Source organism: Schistocerca nitens, chromosome 2, assembly GCF_023898315.1.
Source record: "Schistocerca nitens isolate TAMUIC-IGC-003100 chromosome 2, iqSchNite1.1, whole genome shotgun sequence".
NCBI lineage: Eukaryota > Metazoa > Arthropoda > Insecta > Orthoptera > Acrididae > Schistocerca > Schistocerca nitens.
The window spans coordinates 1186717078-1186737213 of NC_064615.1; the positions used below are offsets into that span (position 1 = coordinate 1186717078).

The following is a 20136-nucleotide window of genomic DNA, read 5'->3' on the forward strand; positions in this document are numbered from 1 at the left end:
CTTCACCGAGCTGACCGGTGAACAGTTTCGAGAATCTACAGTTATGTTGTACATACGGGTTTGGTATCACAGCAGTAGTCTACTCAGTGAGCCACGAAAGCTGGTACAGTAGTAGATGGTGGCAGATGTTCCTCAACACATTCTGATGTGCTGCACGATGGGAAAGTGTTGCCAGCTCCTCGTTTTCATACATGTGTTTTCAAAATTCACACGATTTGATTTCACTACATAAACTTTTGTCTCGATTCTGGATCAGGAATCACATGCTACCTTCCAAGCAAGGTATTTTTTTCTTCACCCTGCATATTCGTATTGAAACTTCCAGACCTTCCAGGTCTTATGTCAGTGATGGTTAAACTACACTCTGTGCACAGTTCTACCAGGTAGTGTCTTCTTTCATTCCTTTCCCATAGGCCACGTTCACCTACTATTTGTCCTTCTTTTTCTTTTCCTACTACCTTCAGGAACCACGAGTCTGTCTGACCTCCCACCCCTCCACTGAGGTTCCACCTACAGTACACCCATCTGTATCGTTGAGACACACGAGCCACCCCACTTTGGCGAGGCTCGTGACTCGTTTGTGGATTTCTGACTACTGTCTTGAAAATGATAACCTCTTTTCTCATAGATCACAGAACTATAACTATCAACATAATCAACTACAACTGATTGAATAAGCATTTCAGTACATACCGCCATCAAGAAAACATTTACTCACAAGATATTAATAGCATTTGCCTATAGACCAAATATCAGTTATACACAGATGTCACTTAAGGTACTCATGGCCAAACTATTGCTTCAGGATAATATGTTACATATTGGTGGAAATCGAAGAGCACAAGGCCTATTGAAAATAAACTCTGTTTCCCATTAACAGAATAGTTTACGAAAAAATCAACCTGCTTTTAGTAATTCCTATCAATATCCGACATACATTTTGTGACTTTCCTTCACATTTGTAATTTTTTTCCTCCCCACAACAAAATATTGGTATAAAACTGTTCTGTGTAATCTTTAGCTACAAGAAAAACTAAAAAGAGTGGTCCATTGATAGTGACAGGGCCAAATAGCTCACACAATAAGAATCAAACAAAAAAACTACAAAGAACGAAACTCGTCTAGCTTGAAAGGGGAAACCAGATGGCACTATGGTTGGGCCGCTATATGGCGCTGCCATAGGTCAAACAGATATCAAATGCTTTTTTTTTTTTTAAATACGACCCCCATTTTTTATTACATATTCGTGTAGTAGGTACAGAAATAGGAATGTTTTAGGTGGACCACTTTTTTTGCTTTGTGATAGAGGGCGCTGTAATAGTCGCAAACGTATAAGTAAGTGGTATCACGTAACATTCCACCAGTGCGGACGGTATTTGCTTCTTGATACATTACCCGTGTTAAAATTAACCATTACCAATTGCGGAAAAGGTTGATATCGTGTTGATGTATGGCTATTGTGATCAAAATGCCCAACGGGCATGTGCTATGTATGCTGCTCGGTGTCTTGGACGACATCATCCAAGTGTCCGGACCGTTCGCCTCATAGTTACGTTATTTACGGAAACAGTAACTGTTCAGCCACATGTGAAATGTCAACCATGACCTGCAACAAATGATGATGCTTAAGTAGGTGTTTTAGCTGCCGTCACAGCTAATCCGCACATCAGTAGCAGACAAATTGCACGAGAATCGGGAATCTCAAAAACGTTGGTGTTGAGAATGCTGCAGTAACATCGATTGCACCCATACTATATTTCTATGCACCAGGAATTGCATGGCGACGACTTTGAACATTGTGTACAGTTGTGCCACTGGGCACAAGAGAAATTACGGGACGATGAAAGATTTTTTGCAGGCGTTCTATTTAGCGACAAAGCATCATTCACCAACAGCGGTAACGTAAACCGGCATAACATGCACTATTGGGCAGCGGAAAATCCATGATGGCTGTGACAAGTAGAACAATAGCGACCTTGGCGGGTTAATGTATGGTGCGGCATTATAGGAGGAAGGATAATTGGCCTCCATATTATCGATGGCAATCTGAATGGTGCAATGTATGCTGATTTCCTACGTAATTTTCTACAAGATGTTTCACTGCATGACAGAATGGCGATGTACTTCCAACATGATGGATGTCCGGCACATAGCTCGCATGCGGTTGAAGCGGTATTGAATAGCATATTTCATGACAGGTGGATTAGTCATCGAAGCACCATACCATGGTCTGCACGTTCACCGGATCTGACGTTCCCGGATTTCTTTCTGTGGGGAAAGTTGAAGGATATTTGCTATCGTGATCCTCTGACAACACCTAACAACATGCGTCAGCACATTGTCAATGCATGTGTGACATCACGGAAAGCCAACTACTCGCTGTTGAGAGGAATGTTGTTACACGTATTGCCAAATGCATTGAGGTTGACAGACATCATTTTGAGCATTTACTGCATTAAGGTGGTATTCACAGGTAATCACGCTGTAACAGCATGTGATCTCAGAAATGATAAGTTCACAAAGGTACATGTATCACATTGGAACAACCAAAATAAAATGTTCAAACGTACCTATGTTCTGTATTTTAATTTAAAAAACCTACCTGTTACCAACTGTTCGTCTAAAATTGTGAGCCATATGTTTGTGACTATTACAGTGCCATCTATCACAAAGCGAAAAAAGTTGTGCAACTAAAACATTCATATTTCTTTACATACTGCATAAATATGTAATAAAAATGGGGGTTCTCATTTTAAAAAACTCAGTTGATATCCGTTTCACCTATGGCAGCGCCATCTAGCAGTCCAACCATAGCGCCATCTGGTTTCCGCTTCAAGCTAGACAAGTTTCGTTCTTTGTAGTTTTTTCATTTGATGCTTATTTCATGAGATATTTGGCCTAGTCACGATCAATGGACCAACCTGTATGTATATATGTATGTTGTTGTTGTGGTCTTCAGTCCTGAGACTGGTTTGATGCAGCTCTCCATGCTACTCTATCCTATGCAAGCTTCTTCACCTCCCAGTACCTTCTGCAACCTACATCCTTCAGAATCTGCTTAGTGTATTCATCTCTTGGTCTCCCTCTACGATTTTTACCCTACACGGTGCCCTCCAGTGCTAAATTTGTGATCCCTTGATGCCTCAAAACATGTCCTACCAACCGATCCCTTCTTCTAGTCAAGTTGTGCCACAAACTTCTCTTCTCCCCAATCCTATTCAATACCTCCTCATTAGTTACGTGATCTACCCACCTTATCTTCAGCATTCTTCTGTAGCACCACATTTCGAAAGCTTCTATTCTCTTCTTGTCCAAACTAGTATATATATATATATATATTCCACGTGGAATGTTTCCCTCTGTTATATATATATATATATATATATATATATATATATATATATATATATATTACTGTATGGAATTTATCAAAAGAAGGTGTCAAAAACCACATCACAAACTATACAGCAATACTGTGCTTCTTTTCTTTCATTTTTCTCATCAGTTTGATCTGGCACATGGAATGTTGTCTGATATGATCACATTCGAGGAATGTGTGTCACAAATTGAGAACTGCAGTGGTGACAAATATTCTCAATGGTGCTGCCTGCTCTTCTACTGAGTACTCTTTTCCGCTTAGTGCAGTCTCCAGCCATGGTCTTTTGTTACTGTAACTGCTTATAATATCCTAAAAATATTATATTTATACATCAAAATTCTTGCCTGAACAAGCCTGGCCATAAACTCTTGTCAGAGCACCCTGAGAGCAACACTAGTTGTACTTAATGTGGGGAAACATGGGGGTGACTGCTGAGAGAGGAGCTGCCCCTTTCTGTAAATGGTCCAGATGTGTCCCTCACTGTCAACGGTTAATGGCAAACAGTAATTTAATTGATGAAATAACGCCCCTGCTGTAGCAGCCTCTCACACCACTATTGACGTATGTAAAACCCGTGCCCAAATTAAAATCCAGGTCATCTAATAGAGATGATTTGTAACACAAACTACTAAAATTCAGATCACATTCCTAACAGGCAAAATCACTCTTACCTAAATTCTCTCATAGGCTGTCGAATCAGCTGCTCCATCTCATGTTGAAATGCAGCCAATTCATCCAATTCCAGCTTTGCTTCAAATGCTGCCAAAGCTTGCTCGGGCTTGATCTGTTGCACAAACCAAATAAATGCATCAGCAATACATGCTAATTAAGAAAAGGAGGAAAAGGAGGATGACCACACACAAATGATATGCAACAGCAACAAATTACATGATTCTTTAAATGCAAACACTTTTGGTTAGGCTTTCCGTGACTGTTATTGACATCAAATGAAACAACAAGATTACTGTTACCAGTCACTGTTTATTTATCTCCATGATGCATGTCAAAGGTTTAGTAAACAAGGTTTTGTAAACAACAAAATATGTTGTCTACAAACTATGACAGTATAGATGAGATGTGTTACGGCAGTGAAAGGAACCTGTGACCACTGGAGACAGTGTCACAAGTTTCTCCAAAAAATCATAACACAACATACAGACTGTTATAACGTCAAGTTTAACACATATATTTCAGAACGACACAGCACATATAAGTCACAGAGTAAGTTGACAAGCAAGACATGTGTACACGTTAGCATTCGAATGAGCACTGAGTCCCAGTCTAGCGGCCGCTGCTCGGCTGGCCGCTTAGGTGGCGCAGCTGCTGCATGGCTGGCAGACAGCGCCGCACATAGAGAGGACCTGCGTAATTGCGCGGCGGTGCTTTGAATGATCGGCGAGTCACAACACTTTTCCCCCCTTTGAAATTGTTGCACTGGTCTTGATGGAGGTGTCTTGGAGACGGCTAACGTCCATAGGCGTTGTTTGACTTGCCGTAAAGTCTCGAGGAGGAGGCTTCCCGTACGGATGGAAGTGTCCCCGATGATAATGGGTCGAGATGACAGGAGATGTAAGGGTCGAATCTGCTGGGACCCCATGCACCAATCTGCCCGTTGCGGCAAGTCCAGTTGATATGACAGGAGACATGGGCGATGCGTCGGCGTCCGTTGGAGGAGGAGGCGAGTAGATTTGCTCTGACAGAGGATGGTCATCCGGTTCCTGCATGGGCACGTCTCCTGGTGGCGCCCGTTCTTGTGCTGGCATCGCGATGACGGTGAAAGGGCTGCGTTGTGAGTATTGAGAGATGCCAAGATCCCGAGCGTCAGGTAGAGCCAAAGGTGGTGTAGGCATTTGGAACAGGCGTTGCTGGCACAGGAGGCCGAAGCTGGTCCGAATGACGCACGGCAACACCCGTGTCAGTCTGGATTTCATACAGGCGTCTGCCACGGTGTCTTAAGATGCGGCCCGGGCTCCATCTTGGCCGCCTGCCATATCCCCGTACCCAGATGAGGTCGTCGGCGGTGAACCGGCCAAGTGAAGGCACCCGCGGCCGTGAGGTGGAAGGCCACAGTAGATGAAGTAGCGTGCGGGGCTGTCGGCCATGTAAGAGCTCAGCCGGGCTGTGGTCGCCCATGGGGGTGAAACAGTAAGACGCCAGAAACTGGAGAAGCACATCATCAGCAGCAGAAGAAGTCAGAAGTTTCCGCATCTGAGCCTTAAATGTGCGGACCAGTTGTTCAGCCTCGCCGTTGGATTGTGGATGGAACGGCGGGGCCGTGACATGCATAATGCTGTGACGAGCACAAAAATCTGCAAATTCAGAAGAGGCAAATTGCGGACCATTATCAGTAACAAGAGTAGAGGGGAGGCCTTCCAAAGAAAAAATGCAGGCGAGAGCACTGGTGGTTGCCACGGTGGTAGGCGACGTGCAACGGACAATGAAAGGAAAGTTCGAGTAGGTGTCAATTACGAGGAGCCAATAAGTACCTAAAAAGGGTCCCGCAAAGTCAGCATGAATGCGCTCCCAGGGCTTCTCAGACGAAGGCCACGGTGACAAAGATGACTTCGGGGCAGTGGCCTGGACGCACAAGGGCCGCAGGCAGCGACCATGTGTGCTATTTCAGAGTCGATGCCAGGTCAGTACACATGATGGCGCGCCAGAGATTTGGTGCGAGACACACCCCAGTGCCCTTGGTGAAGGAGGCGCAAGACCGAAGCATGCAAAGACGCAGGTACCATAACACGCGGCGAAGCATTGTCAGTGGAGAGGAGGATAAGACCATCCCTAGCCGTAAGGCGGTAGCGCAAAGCGTAGTAGTTCCGCAACGGATCAGAAGTCTTAGCGGACATGGAATCTGGCCAACACTTCTGAATACAGCGTAAAACCCGGGAGAGGGTAGGGTCAGAACCAGTAGCAGCCGCCAGCCTGTCCCCAGTGATGGGGAACCCGTCCACAACCCGCTGCTCAGCAACATCCAGGTGGAAACACAAAAGTTCGTCCCTATCGAATGCCTGATCAGGACCCATGGGAAAGCGAGACAGAGCATCAGCATTTGCATGTTGAGCCGTTGGCCGGAAATGAATCTCATAATTGAAATGAAACAAATAAAGAGCCCAACGCTGGAGGTGGTGTGCAGCCTTGTCGGGAAGTGACGTTGATGGATGAAACAAGGAAACAAGTGGTTTATGATCCGTAACAAGGTGAAATTTTGAGCCATAGATAAAAACACCAAACTTATGAAGAGCATAAATAATGGCCAAAGCTTCTTTCTCAATTTGAGAATACTTTTGTTGGGCATCCGTGAGCGTTTTGGAGGCATAAGCAATGGGTTGTTCCAAACCGTCAGAAAAACAGTGTGCAAGGACTGCACTGACCCCGTATTGAGAGGCGTCTGTGGCAAGAACAAGATGTTGGCCAGGTCGATAAGTAGCCAAGCACGGGGCCTGTTTCACCATAGTCTTCAATTTCTGGAAAGCCGCTTCGCATGACACGGACCAGTGAAAAGGCACATTTTTATGCAACAGGCGATGCAACGGCTGAGCCACCGAAGCCGCAGATGGTAAAAACTTGTGATAGTATGCTATTTTCCCCAAGAAGGCCTGCAGTTCCTTAACAGATGTAGGGCGAGGAAGGGCATCGATCGCAGCGACAGTTTGCTGAAGCGGACGAATACCATCCCGAGAGAGTTGAAATCCCAAGTACGTGATAGATGCCTGAAAAAATTGTGATTTATGAAGATTACACTTAAGACCGGCGGTCTGTAAGACATGAAGAAGTGTGTGGAGATTTTGAAGATGTTCTTCAGTGGTGGAGCCAGTGACAACAATGTCGTCCATGTAATTGATACACCCAGGGACAGGGAGCAATAATTGTTCCAAGAATCGCTGAAAGAGAGCAGGGGTGCTAGCAACCCCGAATGGCAAGCGTTGGTATTGATAGAGGCCGAAAGACGTTTTAAGGACCAGAAACTGCCGGGAAGCAGCGTCGAAAGGAAGTTGATGATAAGCTTCTGACAGGTCAATTGTAGAAAAATACTGGCCTCCAGCAAGTTTAGTGAACAGTTCTTCAGGACGGGGCATAGGGTAAGTGTCGATGAGGCATTGAGCATTTACAGTGGCTTTGAAATCGCCACAGAGACGAATATCACCATTTGGCTTAGCAACGACAACGACAGGAGAGGACCACTCACTGGAAGTGACAGGAAGCAAGACCCCTGAAGTAGTGAGGCGATCGAACTCCCATTTTACCCAATCACGAAGGGCCACAGGAATGGGCCAAGCCCAAAAAAACTTAGGCCGAGCAGTGGGTTTGAGCATGATATGAGCTTCAAAGTCGTTTGCACGGTCTAACCCAGGAGAAAAGAGGGACGAAAATGGCGTCGACAAGGAATCCAGTTACGCATAAGGAATAGCATCAGAGACAATATTGACAGAGTCATCTATGGAGAACCCAAAAACGCGAAAGGCATCGAAACCAAAAAGATTTTCTGCGTTGCTCTGGTCGACCACAAATATGGGAACAGTGCGAACGACGGATTTGTAAGATACCTCAGCATTAAACTGTCCCAAGAGAGAAATCTTCTGTTTATTGTACGTCCTTAATTGCCGAGTGACAGGTGACAGGGGTGGAGAACCCAACTGAAGATACGTCTGTCAATTAATTATAGTGGCAGCAGAACCGGTATCCACTTGCAAGCGAACATTTCTTGACCAAGGATTTGGACAGTGAGGAATAACTTCCCTGAAAGGGAAGAAGTGCAACTGACATACAACACAGAATCAGAATTAGCGTCATGTTCATGAACATCATGTATGCGGTCGGATTTGCACACGGAAGACACATGACCTTTCTTTTTGCAATTGTGACACACAGCCCAACGTTGGGGACAATCCTCGCGTGAATGTTTCGTAAAACACCGCGGACATGACGGAAGTTGCCGTGGGTTTCGCTGCAGTTTCTTAGAGGTTTGTTTACGGTTAGGACGAGGCTGCACTTGGGAGCATACTGCGGCCACGTCGGCCGGCGGGGACACGCCACATGCTTCGTCAACATCGCACAGAGGTTTTATTTCCCCGACGTCGCCCCATGCCTCTATTTGCGCTCCAGCGGCACGAGAAATTTCAAAGGACTGAGTGATGGATAGGACTTCATCTAGAGTCTGATTCGCCAACTGAAGGGCACATTGTCGAACTTCTTTGTTGGGCTCCGAGCGGATAATAGCATCCCGTACCATGGAATTGGCGTAGGATTCTTTGTGAACTTCAGTAACAAATTGACACTTTCGACTGAGGCCGTGAAGTTCAGCAGCCCAAGCACGATAGGATTGATGTGGCTGTTTTTGACAATGATAAAAGGCAACACGAGAGGCTACCACATGCATTTGCTTTTGAAAATAGACAAACAGAAGTGAGCACATTTCAGCAAAGGACAAAGACACAGGATCCTTCAAAGGAGCCAATTGCGACAACAACCGATACATTTGAGGTGAAATCCAGGAAAGGAACAGAGACTTACATGGTTTTTCATCCGTGACATGAAATGCCAAGAAGTGCTGACGAAGACGTTTTTCATAATCAGACTAGTCTTCCGCCGTCTCGTCCTAAGGAGGAAAAGGAGGTATAGCCAACGACGAGAAATGCCCCGCATTTGATGCCACGACGAAATCGTGAATCGCCGCTGTTAGAAGCGTTTGCTGTTCAAGGAGATTTTGCAATAGTTGCTCGACAGTAACCATGGAACCCTGTGGGTCAACGGTGAAAAGGAAAATTCCCATCCTCGTTGCCAATTGTTATAACGTCAAGTTTAACACATATATTTCAGAGCGACACAACACATATAAGTCACAGAGTAAGTTGACAAGCAAGACATGTGTACATGTTAGCATTCGAATGAGCACTGAGTCCCAGTCTAGCGGCCGCTGCTCGGCTGGCCGCTTAGGTGGTGCAGCTGCTGCATGGCTGGCAGACAGCGCCGCACGTAGAGGACGCGCGTAATTGCGCGGCGGCACTTTGAATGATCGGCGAGTCACAACACAGACACATGTCATACTAACAAATGTAAATCCATGCAAGGATGGAGGTTTAAACCTTTGAAATGCGTCGTGGAGATAAATAAACAGAGGCTGGTAACAGTAAACTTATTGTTATGAGATTCTTGTTAAAGGATAACATAACTTATCATGATACCGCAACTATATCTATACACATTATAAATTAAAATCCTCTGCCACAAGTTTTGGCCTGTATGTGAATGTCAGGAATTACTGTATGGTTTCTGATACAGTTTTCACAAAAAGATAGTGATTCAAAAGGGCGGTTTGTGTATTTAATTTACAATTATAAGTATTATTGCAGACGGGGGAAAACATATGGCAGAAGAAGAAATAGTGTAAAAATTGATCAACAGATGGTGCTGTATGTGTCAAAACACATAAATGAAAACACCTGTCATGTGCACGACACATTAAAGTTGGTATAACATGCCAGGTGCACGGCTTTTCCTCCTTTCACATGTGCGACATTCGCCATGACTCTCTCAATGCAGGATTGCACTCTGCTTGTAAAGATGTATAATAAGAATGATGACTGTGCGCATGTTGCTCTGCAGATGCTCCAGACACTGAAGGGTCTGAAAAACGGCGTCGGTCTGATGACTGCTGTGGGTCTGGAGAAAATTATTCCGAAATTTGAAAAGACGGGTTCTTTTGGTGTGCAGCTGGTAGAGGGAGGAAACAAATTGATTGGACATCAGTGCAAGCAGTGGCCACAGCAATGCAGGAGGAGACAAGTGGTGGTCTGCAAATGTGTAGTGCATGGAGAATTGCCCGATTTTGGACATACACGTGAGCACAGTGGGTAAGATCCAATGAAACATCCCCCTTTGCTATCCATTCAAAATTACCCATGTGCACAAATTGCTTGCTGTTGATTTGCCAGCAAGAGAGACCTCTGCTTTAGAATCTCTTGTTTGCATGGAAATGGACAATGATTGACCATGGAAGATTCTGTGGGCAGAAGAAGCCCACTTCCATCTGACAGGATATGTCAATACACAGAATTGTTGAATACGGGTAACGGAAAATCCACACGCAAATCAACCAGTACCACTTCATCCTGAAGAGGTCACTGCATGGTGCGGGTTTACGACATCATTTATCGTAGGACTGTATTTTTTTGAAGAGACTGGAGCTACCGGTCCTGTTACCTGTACTGTCACTGGTAAGTGTCTTTTGCAGAACCACATCACTGCAGCTCTCCAACAGCGTGGATAAGATAATTTTTATGCAAGTGGGTGTACCTCTGCGCATTGCAAATCCAGTTAAGCAGCGGCTGATGTGCCATTAAGGAAATACTAGAATTATCAGCAGCCATTTGCTACACCCTGGCTGTCCCGATCACCTGATCTCGACCCATACGACTTCTGGCTGTGGGGACGAAAGATGTCGTGTGCAGTGTTCCGATTGCAAACTTACTGCATTGAAGGCACGCATTGTGCAACACATTCTGAATGTGACCCCGGAAACACTTTGATCAGTTGTGGAACATGCTGTTTATCGATTTGAACTTGTTGCAGGAAACAGTGGACAGCATATTGAACATGTTACGAATCAGTCACATGGAAATTAATAATCCGATTTGATTTTGATTGATGCTTTTTATGTGGATTTTGGCTTTGGGACGATTAAGCACCAATGCGGTTGATGCTTTTTATGTGGTTTTTGGCCTCAGGACAATTAAAAACTGATGTGATTGACACTTTTTATGCAGTTTTTGGCCCCAGGAGAATTAAAAACTGATGTGAGTGATGCTTTTTTTTTATGTGGTTTTTAGCGTCAGGACAATTATAAACCAATGTGTTCCATCCGATGTGGAATGACCTTGCTGTGGTGGATGGGCTTCCGTAACTAGCAGTATCACACCTGTACACCCACGCACACTGAGTAGTACTGTTTGTTTATCGCCAAATGTACACCTTAGGCATTGTTGTACGATTCATTTATCATTTGTAGTTGACCACTATTAAATTATGATGCTTACAACACCATCTATTGCTAAGTTTTGCAACTATTTATTTTTCTTCTGCCACACCTTTTCCCCCTTCTCCGATAATATTCCGTTGCAATTTCTCGTCATTCTGACCGGTGGTGTTATTTCTACAGCTGTTTTCAAGTTTAACTGTACCTATAATCACCCTGTATATTGTTATCTCTCGCATATCTAATCGGAATTTGGACTGACACCTCATGGCAATAACAGGAGCTATGAGCTTATGAGCTACAGAAGAGGCAAAAAGCAGCAACACTAAACAGCTACCACAACTCCAGACAGCAGTGTAGCTTCACCAGAATCTATATATACCTATCTACCTATTATAAATGAAAGTCCCTCCCTCACATTTTTCTGTCTGTGTGTGAAGGCTAATCTCAGGAACTGCTGCAGGGATTTTGATACGGACTTCATTAATAGGTAGTCTAAGTTGTGAGCAAGGTTTCTGTATATAGTTTGTTACCAATAAGCCAGACGAGGCATCTGACTGTAGTTTCTAAGTGCTACCTACATGAAGTCGTGGAGAGGTACTAGAATAATACATTTTAAAACACGGTTTTCAAACATTTTTAATGCCAGTTTCATCACGGTGTGTTACTCTGCAACTTTACAAGCAGCTACTGCCTTGTCGCTCTTCAGACATTGCCGGCAGTGGTGTTCTATATATGGCTCTCAGGTTTGCACAGTATCACTTTTTTGTGTACACCATAATATTTCCTTGAAGAAACTGCTAGATGTCATCAGGTGGTGGCTGTTCGATACTGCCAGCAGGTAGCAATAGTCGTGTCCCCACTGCAACAGTGTGTGCGGGCTCCTCGTCACACGTGTGCAATCGAGTTACTCGCTGACGGATGACCGTAGCACGTTCGGAGACATTTACGTGTGCACCAGGTGATGGGTGCTGCTGCCAAATGTCACTGTGGCCAGGAGCCAAACCGAAATTGTTGCTAGATAAAACCTCCTCTATATTGGAGTAAAATCTATCTGGCATACCAATCAAAAAAAGTCCAGTTGAGGGAACAAAATGAAGTAACAGAATCGGCCACTTTCACAGACCTCTTGCCGTACTCCGGCAGTATTTCCTCGACAGACACGACATTAGACACCTTCTCCGACCTCCCGTAAAACTGAGGAATGTGTTATGTTCTGTTGAAGATGATCTCGGACTCTGGAAACGAGATAAGCACAAGATTCCTCATGAGTGTCCAATGACATTTATTGGCCAGACTTGTTGCATAGTGTGAGACTGATGTGACAAATACCTTTGCCATATACGTCTATGTCAACAGTATAAATCTCTGATAGCGGAGAATTGCCCTAGTACAGAACACCTTGTGATGCACGAAAAGACACAGATTATTCGCTAACTTTAATATTTCTGGGACTGTAAGGTAAAAGAGACAACACACATCCTCCCAGCAGATAACCTAATAAACAGGAACTAAGGATTCCAATTTAGTACAGCCTGGAACCCAGTATTTTGCACCATCAGATACAAAGAGAAACAAGAACTTCCAATGACAGTTACACCACAACACAGTGCGGAGCTTCCATCTAAAAACAATTCAACTCAGATCCCGCCCACAGCAACATTCGGCAGCAGCACGCGCAGAAGGCTCCAAATATGCTACCGCACTTTCAGAACATTCTTTTCCCCCGATTCTACCATTCCCACAGATCTGGCTTCCTTCTTTGGTACAGATTTCTCATTTCCTTTATCTTACTAAACGTGCAGCTGCACACTGTCTCCAATCTCGTTCTCTCGTGGTGTCAGTTCCTGCCTTTCACGAGAACGATGTGATTATAAATTTAACAATAAGAAAGCAACTATTAATAATAACCACAAAGAAAGAACAGATTGTAATCTCTTGATGAAGAACGAGTATCTGGAATGAATGGGGCATAAAAGACTACCTCTAAAAGCCAAAAATTGTAAACAAGGCAATAGAAGAGTGGGCAGACGACACAGCAGATTGCGACTATGACAGGCTCTGTTACAGAAGTCAGGGCACCGAGAGCAACACGGACCTGTCACTCTACATTCAAAGACTGAATATTCCTGTAAGTGATAAGAAGAAATTACAAGGAAGTGGGGTGGATGACTAGTTACCTACTTTCAGGAAGTGGAAATTCTACTAACCCTCGCAGGAACATGTACGCAGAAAATACCAGTCTTAGCTTCTATTGTTCCATTTTGGGGGAGAAAATGCAGCCAAAGCTTGCTCAAATAAATGCATCACACAGACCCTACACTGTGAGGGACCCATCTGTTGTGAGAACAAGGAGAGGTATAAATGCAAGTGAAGACATCAGAGAGAGCAGGTCGAAGACAGAACAACAGTGCATACTGAGCGTCTCTCACTCCAGGCTCTCTTAGTGAGGCTCGCACAGCAGGAAAGGGGATGACTAGTGTTTTAATTGGTGCCATGAAAGCACATGGCAGATCAGTTCTTCTTTATGTATGAACAGTGAAATGAATAATGAATACCCAGGTTGAAAAGTTTTTCTGTGACCAGTAGGGATACTCTACAACACAGTGACACTTTTCTGTACATTGTCAAAGCAGTAACTGGACTTAAACTTCTTTACACTAAATTGACCTACACGAAACATCCCGATGATGAATAAAATTGTGTTACCGAAATTTCTGAAGCCAGTATGAGGATGTGTACCTCACTGTTTGCAAGGCAACTGGTGTGAATTCTAAAATTCCATGACCTCATTCTAAATATAGTCATAGCTCTTCAGTCAGTTATAAGTCAAAACAGTTTATAATCAGAATATGAAGCAAACACCATCATACTCGGGTACAATTCACTAAGCAAATACCAAAAGTAATTTCTCGAAATTACTTTTTATTACAGCACATTTGACAGTTCTGAATACATTTTTGTAACATTTATTTGTGGATGTGGAGAAAATTCCAGTAACTTTATTTTCAATAGCACACCACATGCATTTGATACGATCAGTCACGTATTACTAAAAATCTGTTTACAAAACACTATGTCAGTTTATAACAGGCTTTCTGCTAAAGAAACAGTGGTTGGAGGGGAAGTTACCAAAAATCCAAGTTTTAGAGTTTACTTTTTCACACTTTCATAACCTTTATTCTTCTTTTAGTTTCAACTATAGTCTTCCTGCCATTCCAGCATACAAACATTGACTTATTTCACAAGAGCAGGCATTGCTTGCAGTGGAATCAGTAACTGTTGAAATTAACTTTATCAATCTAAGTGATCAGAGCGGCAGAACATCACACCGGGGAACTGGGTTCGATTCCTGGGTAGGTCGGAGATTTTCTCCATTTGGGGACTAGGTGTTGTGTCATCTTCATCACCATTTCATCCTCATCGACATGCACATCATCAATGTGGCATCGATTAAAGAGATATGCAGCAGGCGATTGGTCTATCTGATGGGAGGCTCTAGCAAACATACATTTCATTTAACAAGTTTACCAGGACATCCACAATTCACAATCAGTATGTTTTATTTTTACCGGTTTTGCTCTATAATTTTACAACAGCATAATCAGAAAAACTGTAATTTAGTACAACAAGATCTGACAATATGGAATCTTACATTGACATTAAAAAATATTTTATTTACAACATGGTAACCTACATTTCAAATACAGTTGTTGGCTGATTATATTGCCAGTTCCAGAGATTACGTTGGCATGGTAGCAACGTCTATGGCAAGGTAGGGTGTATTCAGAGATAATGCAGTATTTTTACTGAGCAAGATAAGGACCCATGTATATATAGACACACACACACTCACACACACACACACACACACACACACACACACACATACACACACACATTTTGACAGACTCATTGTTTAACATCTACTTCATGAAAAACCAATGCATTTCAACCACTACACTAACATTGAATCATGGTAAATTAGTGCAATTTGTTCCAAAATTCATATTGCTACCAGAAATAGAAATTTACATTTCAGTTGCCACTTTCATGGACTTGTATAGAGACATGTCACTTCTGCAATGGACAAAATTTCATTGCCTGCAATATCTTTCAAAATACATCTTGAAAATACATCTTTACAAATACAGCATCAAGATACAAAAATACAGTTTTTAAAAATATATCTCTTTAATAATGCCAGTAGCTCTCTAAGGGTGTTCACAGATAACAGTTATGTGTAGCGAGGTGACGATTGTAAGGAACAATTATGAAATGCAGGGATTTCTACATCTACATGGATACTCTACATTTCACATTTAAGTGCCTGGCAGAGGGTTCATCAAACCAACTTCACAATTCTTTGTTATTCCAATCTCATATAGTGTGCAGAAAGAACGAACACCTATATTTTTCTGTACGAGCTCTGATTTCCCTTATTTTATAATACAGATAATTTATCCCTATGTAGGTCGGTGTCAACAAAATATTTTCACATTCAGTGAAGAAAGTTAGTGATTGGAATTTCATGAGAAAATTCTGCCGCATCAAAAAATGCCTTTACTTTAATGAAGTCCACCCCAAATCCTGTATAATTTCAGTGACACTCTCTCCCCTATTTTGCAATAATAGAAAACATGCTGTCATTTTTGAACTTTTTTGGGGTACTCTGTCAATCCTATCTGGTAAGGATCCCACACCACACAGCAGTATTCTAAAAGAGGATGGACAAGAGTAGCATAGGAAGTCTCCTTAGTAGGTCTGTTACATTTCCTAAGTGTCCTGCCAATAAAAAGGTCTTTGGTTAACCTTCACCACAACATTTTCTATGTGTTCCTTCCAATTTCAGTTGTTCGTAATTGTAGTTCATAGGTATTTAATTGAATTTGCCACCTTTAGATTTGAGTGATTTATCATGTAATGGCCTTGCTGTGCTGGTACTGTGAACGGCTGAAAGCAAGGGGAAACTACGGCCGTAATTTTTCCCGAGGGCATGCAGCTTTACTGTATGATTAAATTATGATGGCGTCCTCTTGGGTAAAATATTCCGGAGGTAAAATAGTCCCCCATTCGGATCTCCGGGCGGGGACTACTCAAGAGGATGTTGTTATCAAGAGAAAGAAAACTGGCGTTCTACGGATCGGAGCGTGGAATGTCAGATCCCTTAATCGGGCAGGTAGGTTAGAAAATTTAAAAATGGAAATGGATAAGTTAGATATAGTGGGAATTAGTGAAGTTCGGTGGCAGGAGGAACAAGACTTCTGGTCAGGTGACTACAGGGTTATCAACACAAAGTCAAATAGGGGTAATGCAGGAGTAGGTTTAATAATGAATACGAAAATAGGAATGCGGGTAAGCTACTACAAACAGCATAGTGAACGCATTATTGTGGCCAAGATAGATACGAAGCCCACACCTACTACAGTAGTACAACTTTATATGCCAACTAGCTCTGCAGATGACGAAGAAATTGAAGAAATGTATGATGAAATAAAAGAAATTATTCAGATACTGAAGCGAGACGAAATTTTAATAGTCATGGGTGACCGGAATTCGAGTGTAGGAAAAGGGAGAGAAGGAAACTTAGTAGGTGAATATGGATTGGGGCTAAGAAATGAAAGAGGAAGCCGCCTGGTAGAATTTTGCACAGAGCACAACTTAATCATAGCTAACACTTGGTTTAAGAATCATGATAAAAGGTTGTATACATGGAAGAACCCTGGAGATACTAAAAGGTATCAGATAGATTATATAATGGTAAGACAGAGATTTAGGAACCAGGTTTTAAATTGTAAGACATTTCCAGGGGCAGATGTGGACTCTGACCACAATCTATTGGTTATGACCTGTAGATTAAAACTGAAGAAACTGCAAAAAGGTGGGAATTTAAGGAGATGGGACCTGGATAAACTGAAAGAACCAGAGGTTGTACAGAGTTTCAGGGAGAGCATAAGGGAACAATTGACAGGAATGGGGGAAAGAAATACAGTAGAAGAAGAATGGGTAGCTTTGAGGGATGAAGTAGTGAAGGCAGCAGAGGATCAAGTAGGTAAAAAGACGAGGGCTAGTAGAAATCCTTGGGTAACAGAAGAAATATTGAATTTAATTGATGAAAGGAGAAAATATAAAAATTCAGTAAATGAAGCAGGCAAAAAGGAATACAAACGTCTCAAAAATGAGATCAACAGGAAGTGCAAAATGGCTAAGCAGGGATGGCTAGAGGACAAATGTAAGGATGTAGAGGCTTATCTCACTAGGGGTAAGATAGATACTGCCTACAGGAAATTAAAGAGACCTTTGGAGATAAGAGAACCACTTGTATGAACATCAAGAGCTCAGATGGAAACCCAGTTCTAAGCAAAGAAGGGAAAGCAGAAAGGTGGAAGGAGTATATAGAGGGTCTATACAAGGGCGATGTACTTGAGGACAATATTATGGAAACACTGGACTCGCATTCGGGAGGACGACGGTTCAATCCCGCGTCCGGCCATCCTGATTTAGGTTTTCCGTGATTTCCCTAAATCACTCCAGGCAAATGCCGGGATGGTTCCTCCGAAAGGGCACGGCCGACTTCCTTCCCCATCCTTCCCTAATCCGATGAGACTGATGACCACGCTGTCTGGTCTCCTTCCCCAAAACCAACCAACCAATATTATGGAAATGGAAGAGGATGTAGATGAAGATGAAATGGGAGATACGATACTGCGTGAAGAGTTTGACAGAGCACTGAAAGACGTGAGTCGAAACAAGGCCCCCGGAGTAGACAACATTCCATTGGAACTACTGACGGCCTTGGGAGAGCCAGTCCTGACAAAACTCTACCATCTGGTGAGCAAGATGTATGAAACAGGCGAAATACCCTCAGACTTCAAGAAGAATATAATATTTCCAATCCCAAAGAAAGCAGGTGTTGACAGATGTGAGAATTACCGAACAATCAGTTTAATAAGCCACAGCTGCAAAATACCAACACGAATTCTTTACAGACTAATGGAAAAACTAGTAGAAGCCGACCTCGGGGAAGATCAGTTTGGATTCCGTAGAAATACTGGAACACGTGAGCCAATACTGACCTTAAGACTTATCTTAGAAGAAAGATTAAGGAAAGGCAAACCTACGTTTCTAGCATTTGTAGACTTAGAGAAAGCTTTTGACAACGTTAACTGGAATACTCTCTTTCAAATTCTGAAGGTGGCAGGGGTAAAATACAGGGAGGTAAAGGCTATTTACAATTTGTACAGAAACCAGATGGCAGTTATAAGAGTCGAGGGACATGAAAGGGAAGCAGTGGTTGGGAAGGGAGTAAGACAGGGATGTAGCCTCTCCCCAATGTTATTCAATCTGTATATTGAGCAAGCAGTAAAGGAAACAAAAGAAAAATTCGGAGTAGGTATTAAAATCCATGGAGAAGAAATAAAAACTTTGAGGTTCGCCGATGACATTGTAATTCTGTCAGAGACAGCAAAAGACTTGGAAGAGCAGTTGAACGGAATGGATGGTGTCTTGAAGGGAGGATATAAGATGAACATCAACAAAAGCAAAACGAGGATAATGGAATGTAGTCGAATTAAGTCGGGTGATGTTGAGGGTATTAGATTAGGAAATGAGACACTTAAAGTAGTAAAGGAGTTTTGCTATTTGGGGAGCAAAATAACTGATGATGGTCGAAGTAGGGAGGATATAAAATGTAGACTGGCAATGGCAAGGAAAGCGTTTCTGAAGAAGAGAAATTTGTTAACATCGAGTATAGATTTAAGTGTCAGGAAGTCATTTCTGAAAGTATTTGTATGGAGTGTAACCATGTATGGAAGTGAAACATGGACGATAAATACTTTGGACAAGAAGAGAATGGAAGCTTTCGAAATGTGGTGCTACAGAAGAATGCTGAACATTAGATGGGTAGATCACATAACTAATGAGGAGGTACTGAATAGGATTGGGGAGAAGAGGAGTTTGTGGCACAACTTGACCAGAAGAAGGGATTGGTTGGTAGGACATGTTCTGAGGCATCAAGGGATCACCAATTTAGTATTGGAGGGCAGCCTGGAGGGTAAAAATCGTAGGGGGAGACCAAGAGATGCATACACTAAGCAGATTCAGAAGGATGTAGGTTGCAGTAGGTACTGGGAGATGAAGAAGCTTGCACAGGATAGAGTAGCATGGAGAGCTGCATCAAACCAGTCTCAGGACTGAAGACCACAACACAACAATGCCCCGGGATGACCTCCCACTCAACCACAGGTGAGGGGTCAACCTCAGTGGAGCAGTAACTGGACTGGCCACTTGTGAGGCCCGATTGGAGGACCTGGACATGCAGGACATTCCGTTGGATCCCCACTGCTGACCCACAGCAGTGGTGCCCGTCCACTGCAGCCTCAAGCTGTGTAACTGAACCCATCACAGCTTGGAGCTGAGAGTAAAGTGTTACCAACTCGACTCGCATCCACACACAACAGCCACAGTCCCTATCCATAGTAAACAGCGTGGAAAACTAAACTACCCAGATAAATAGACTATTGGCATGTGCTCCAAAACTCTACTGTAGACATTGACGAAAACACAGAAACTGTGTCTAATAAATTAGATTCGTAAGCAGAGATTCAAAATCCCAACTTCCAAAGCACTTAGGTGAAACTAAATATTTTGCCCCTGATTAGGAACTTGTAATATGTCACAAAATCGGTTTACTTTCCAATGCAAACGAAAATGCGAGAACTGTGGCTATTAGATATTAAATTAACACACAGTATCTCAAGAAACTAAACTATTAAAGCACACA

General features: G+C 42.9%; 1 protein-coding gene across 1 annotated transcript in view; it reads right to left on the bottom strand.

Moving 5' to 3' along the window:
* Positions 1–20136, bottom strand: part of LOC126237522 (uncharacterized) — a 797357-nt gene that overhangs the window by 83221 nt on the left and 694000 nt on the right. The window contains exon 20 of the mRNA XM_049947691.1: positions 4051–4163. Within this exon, the coding sequence (XP_049803648.1) occupies positions 4051–4163 (113 nt within the window). The remainder of the gene's footprint in view (positions 1–4050; positions 4164–20136) is intronic.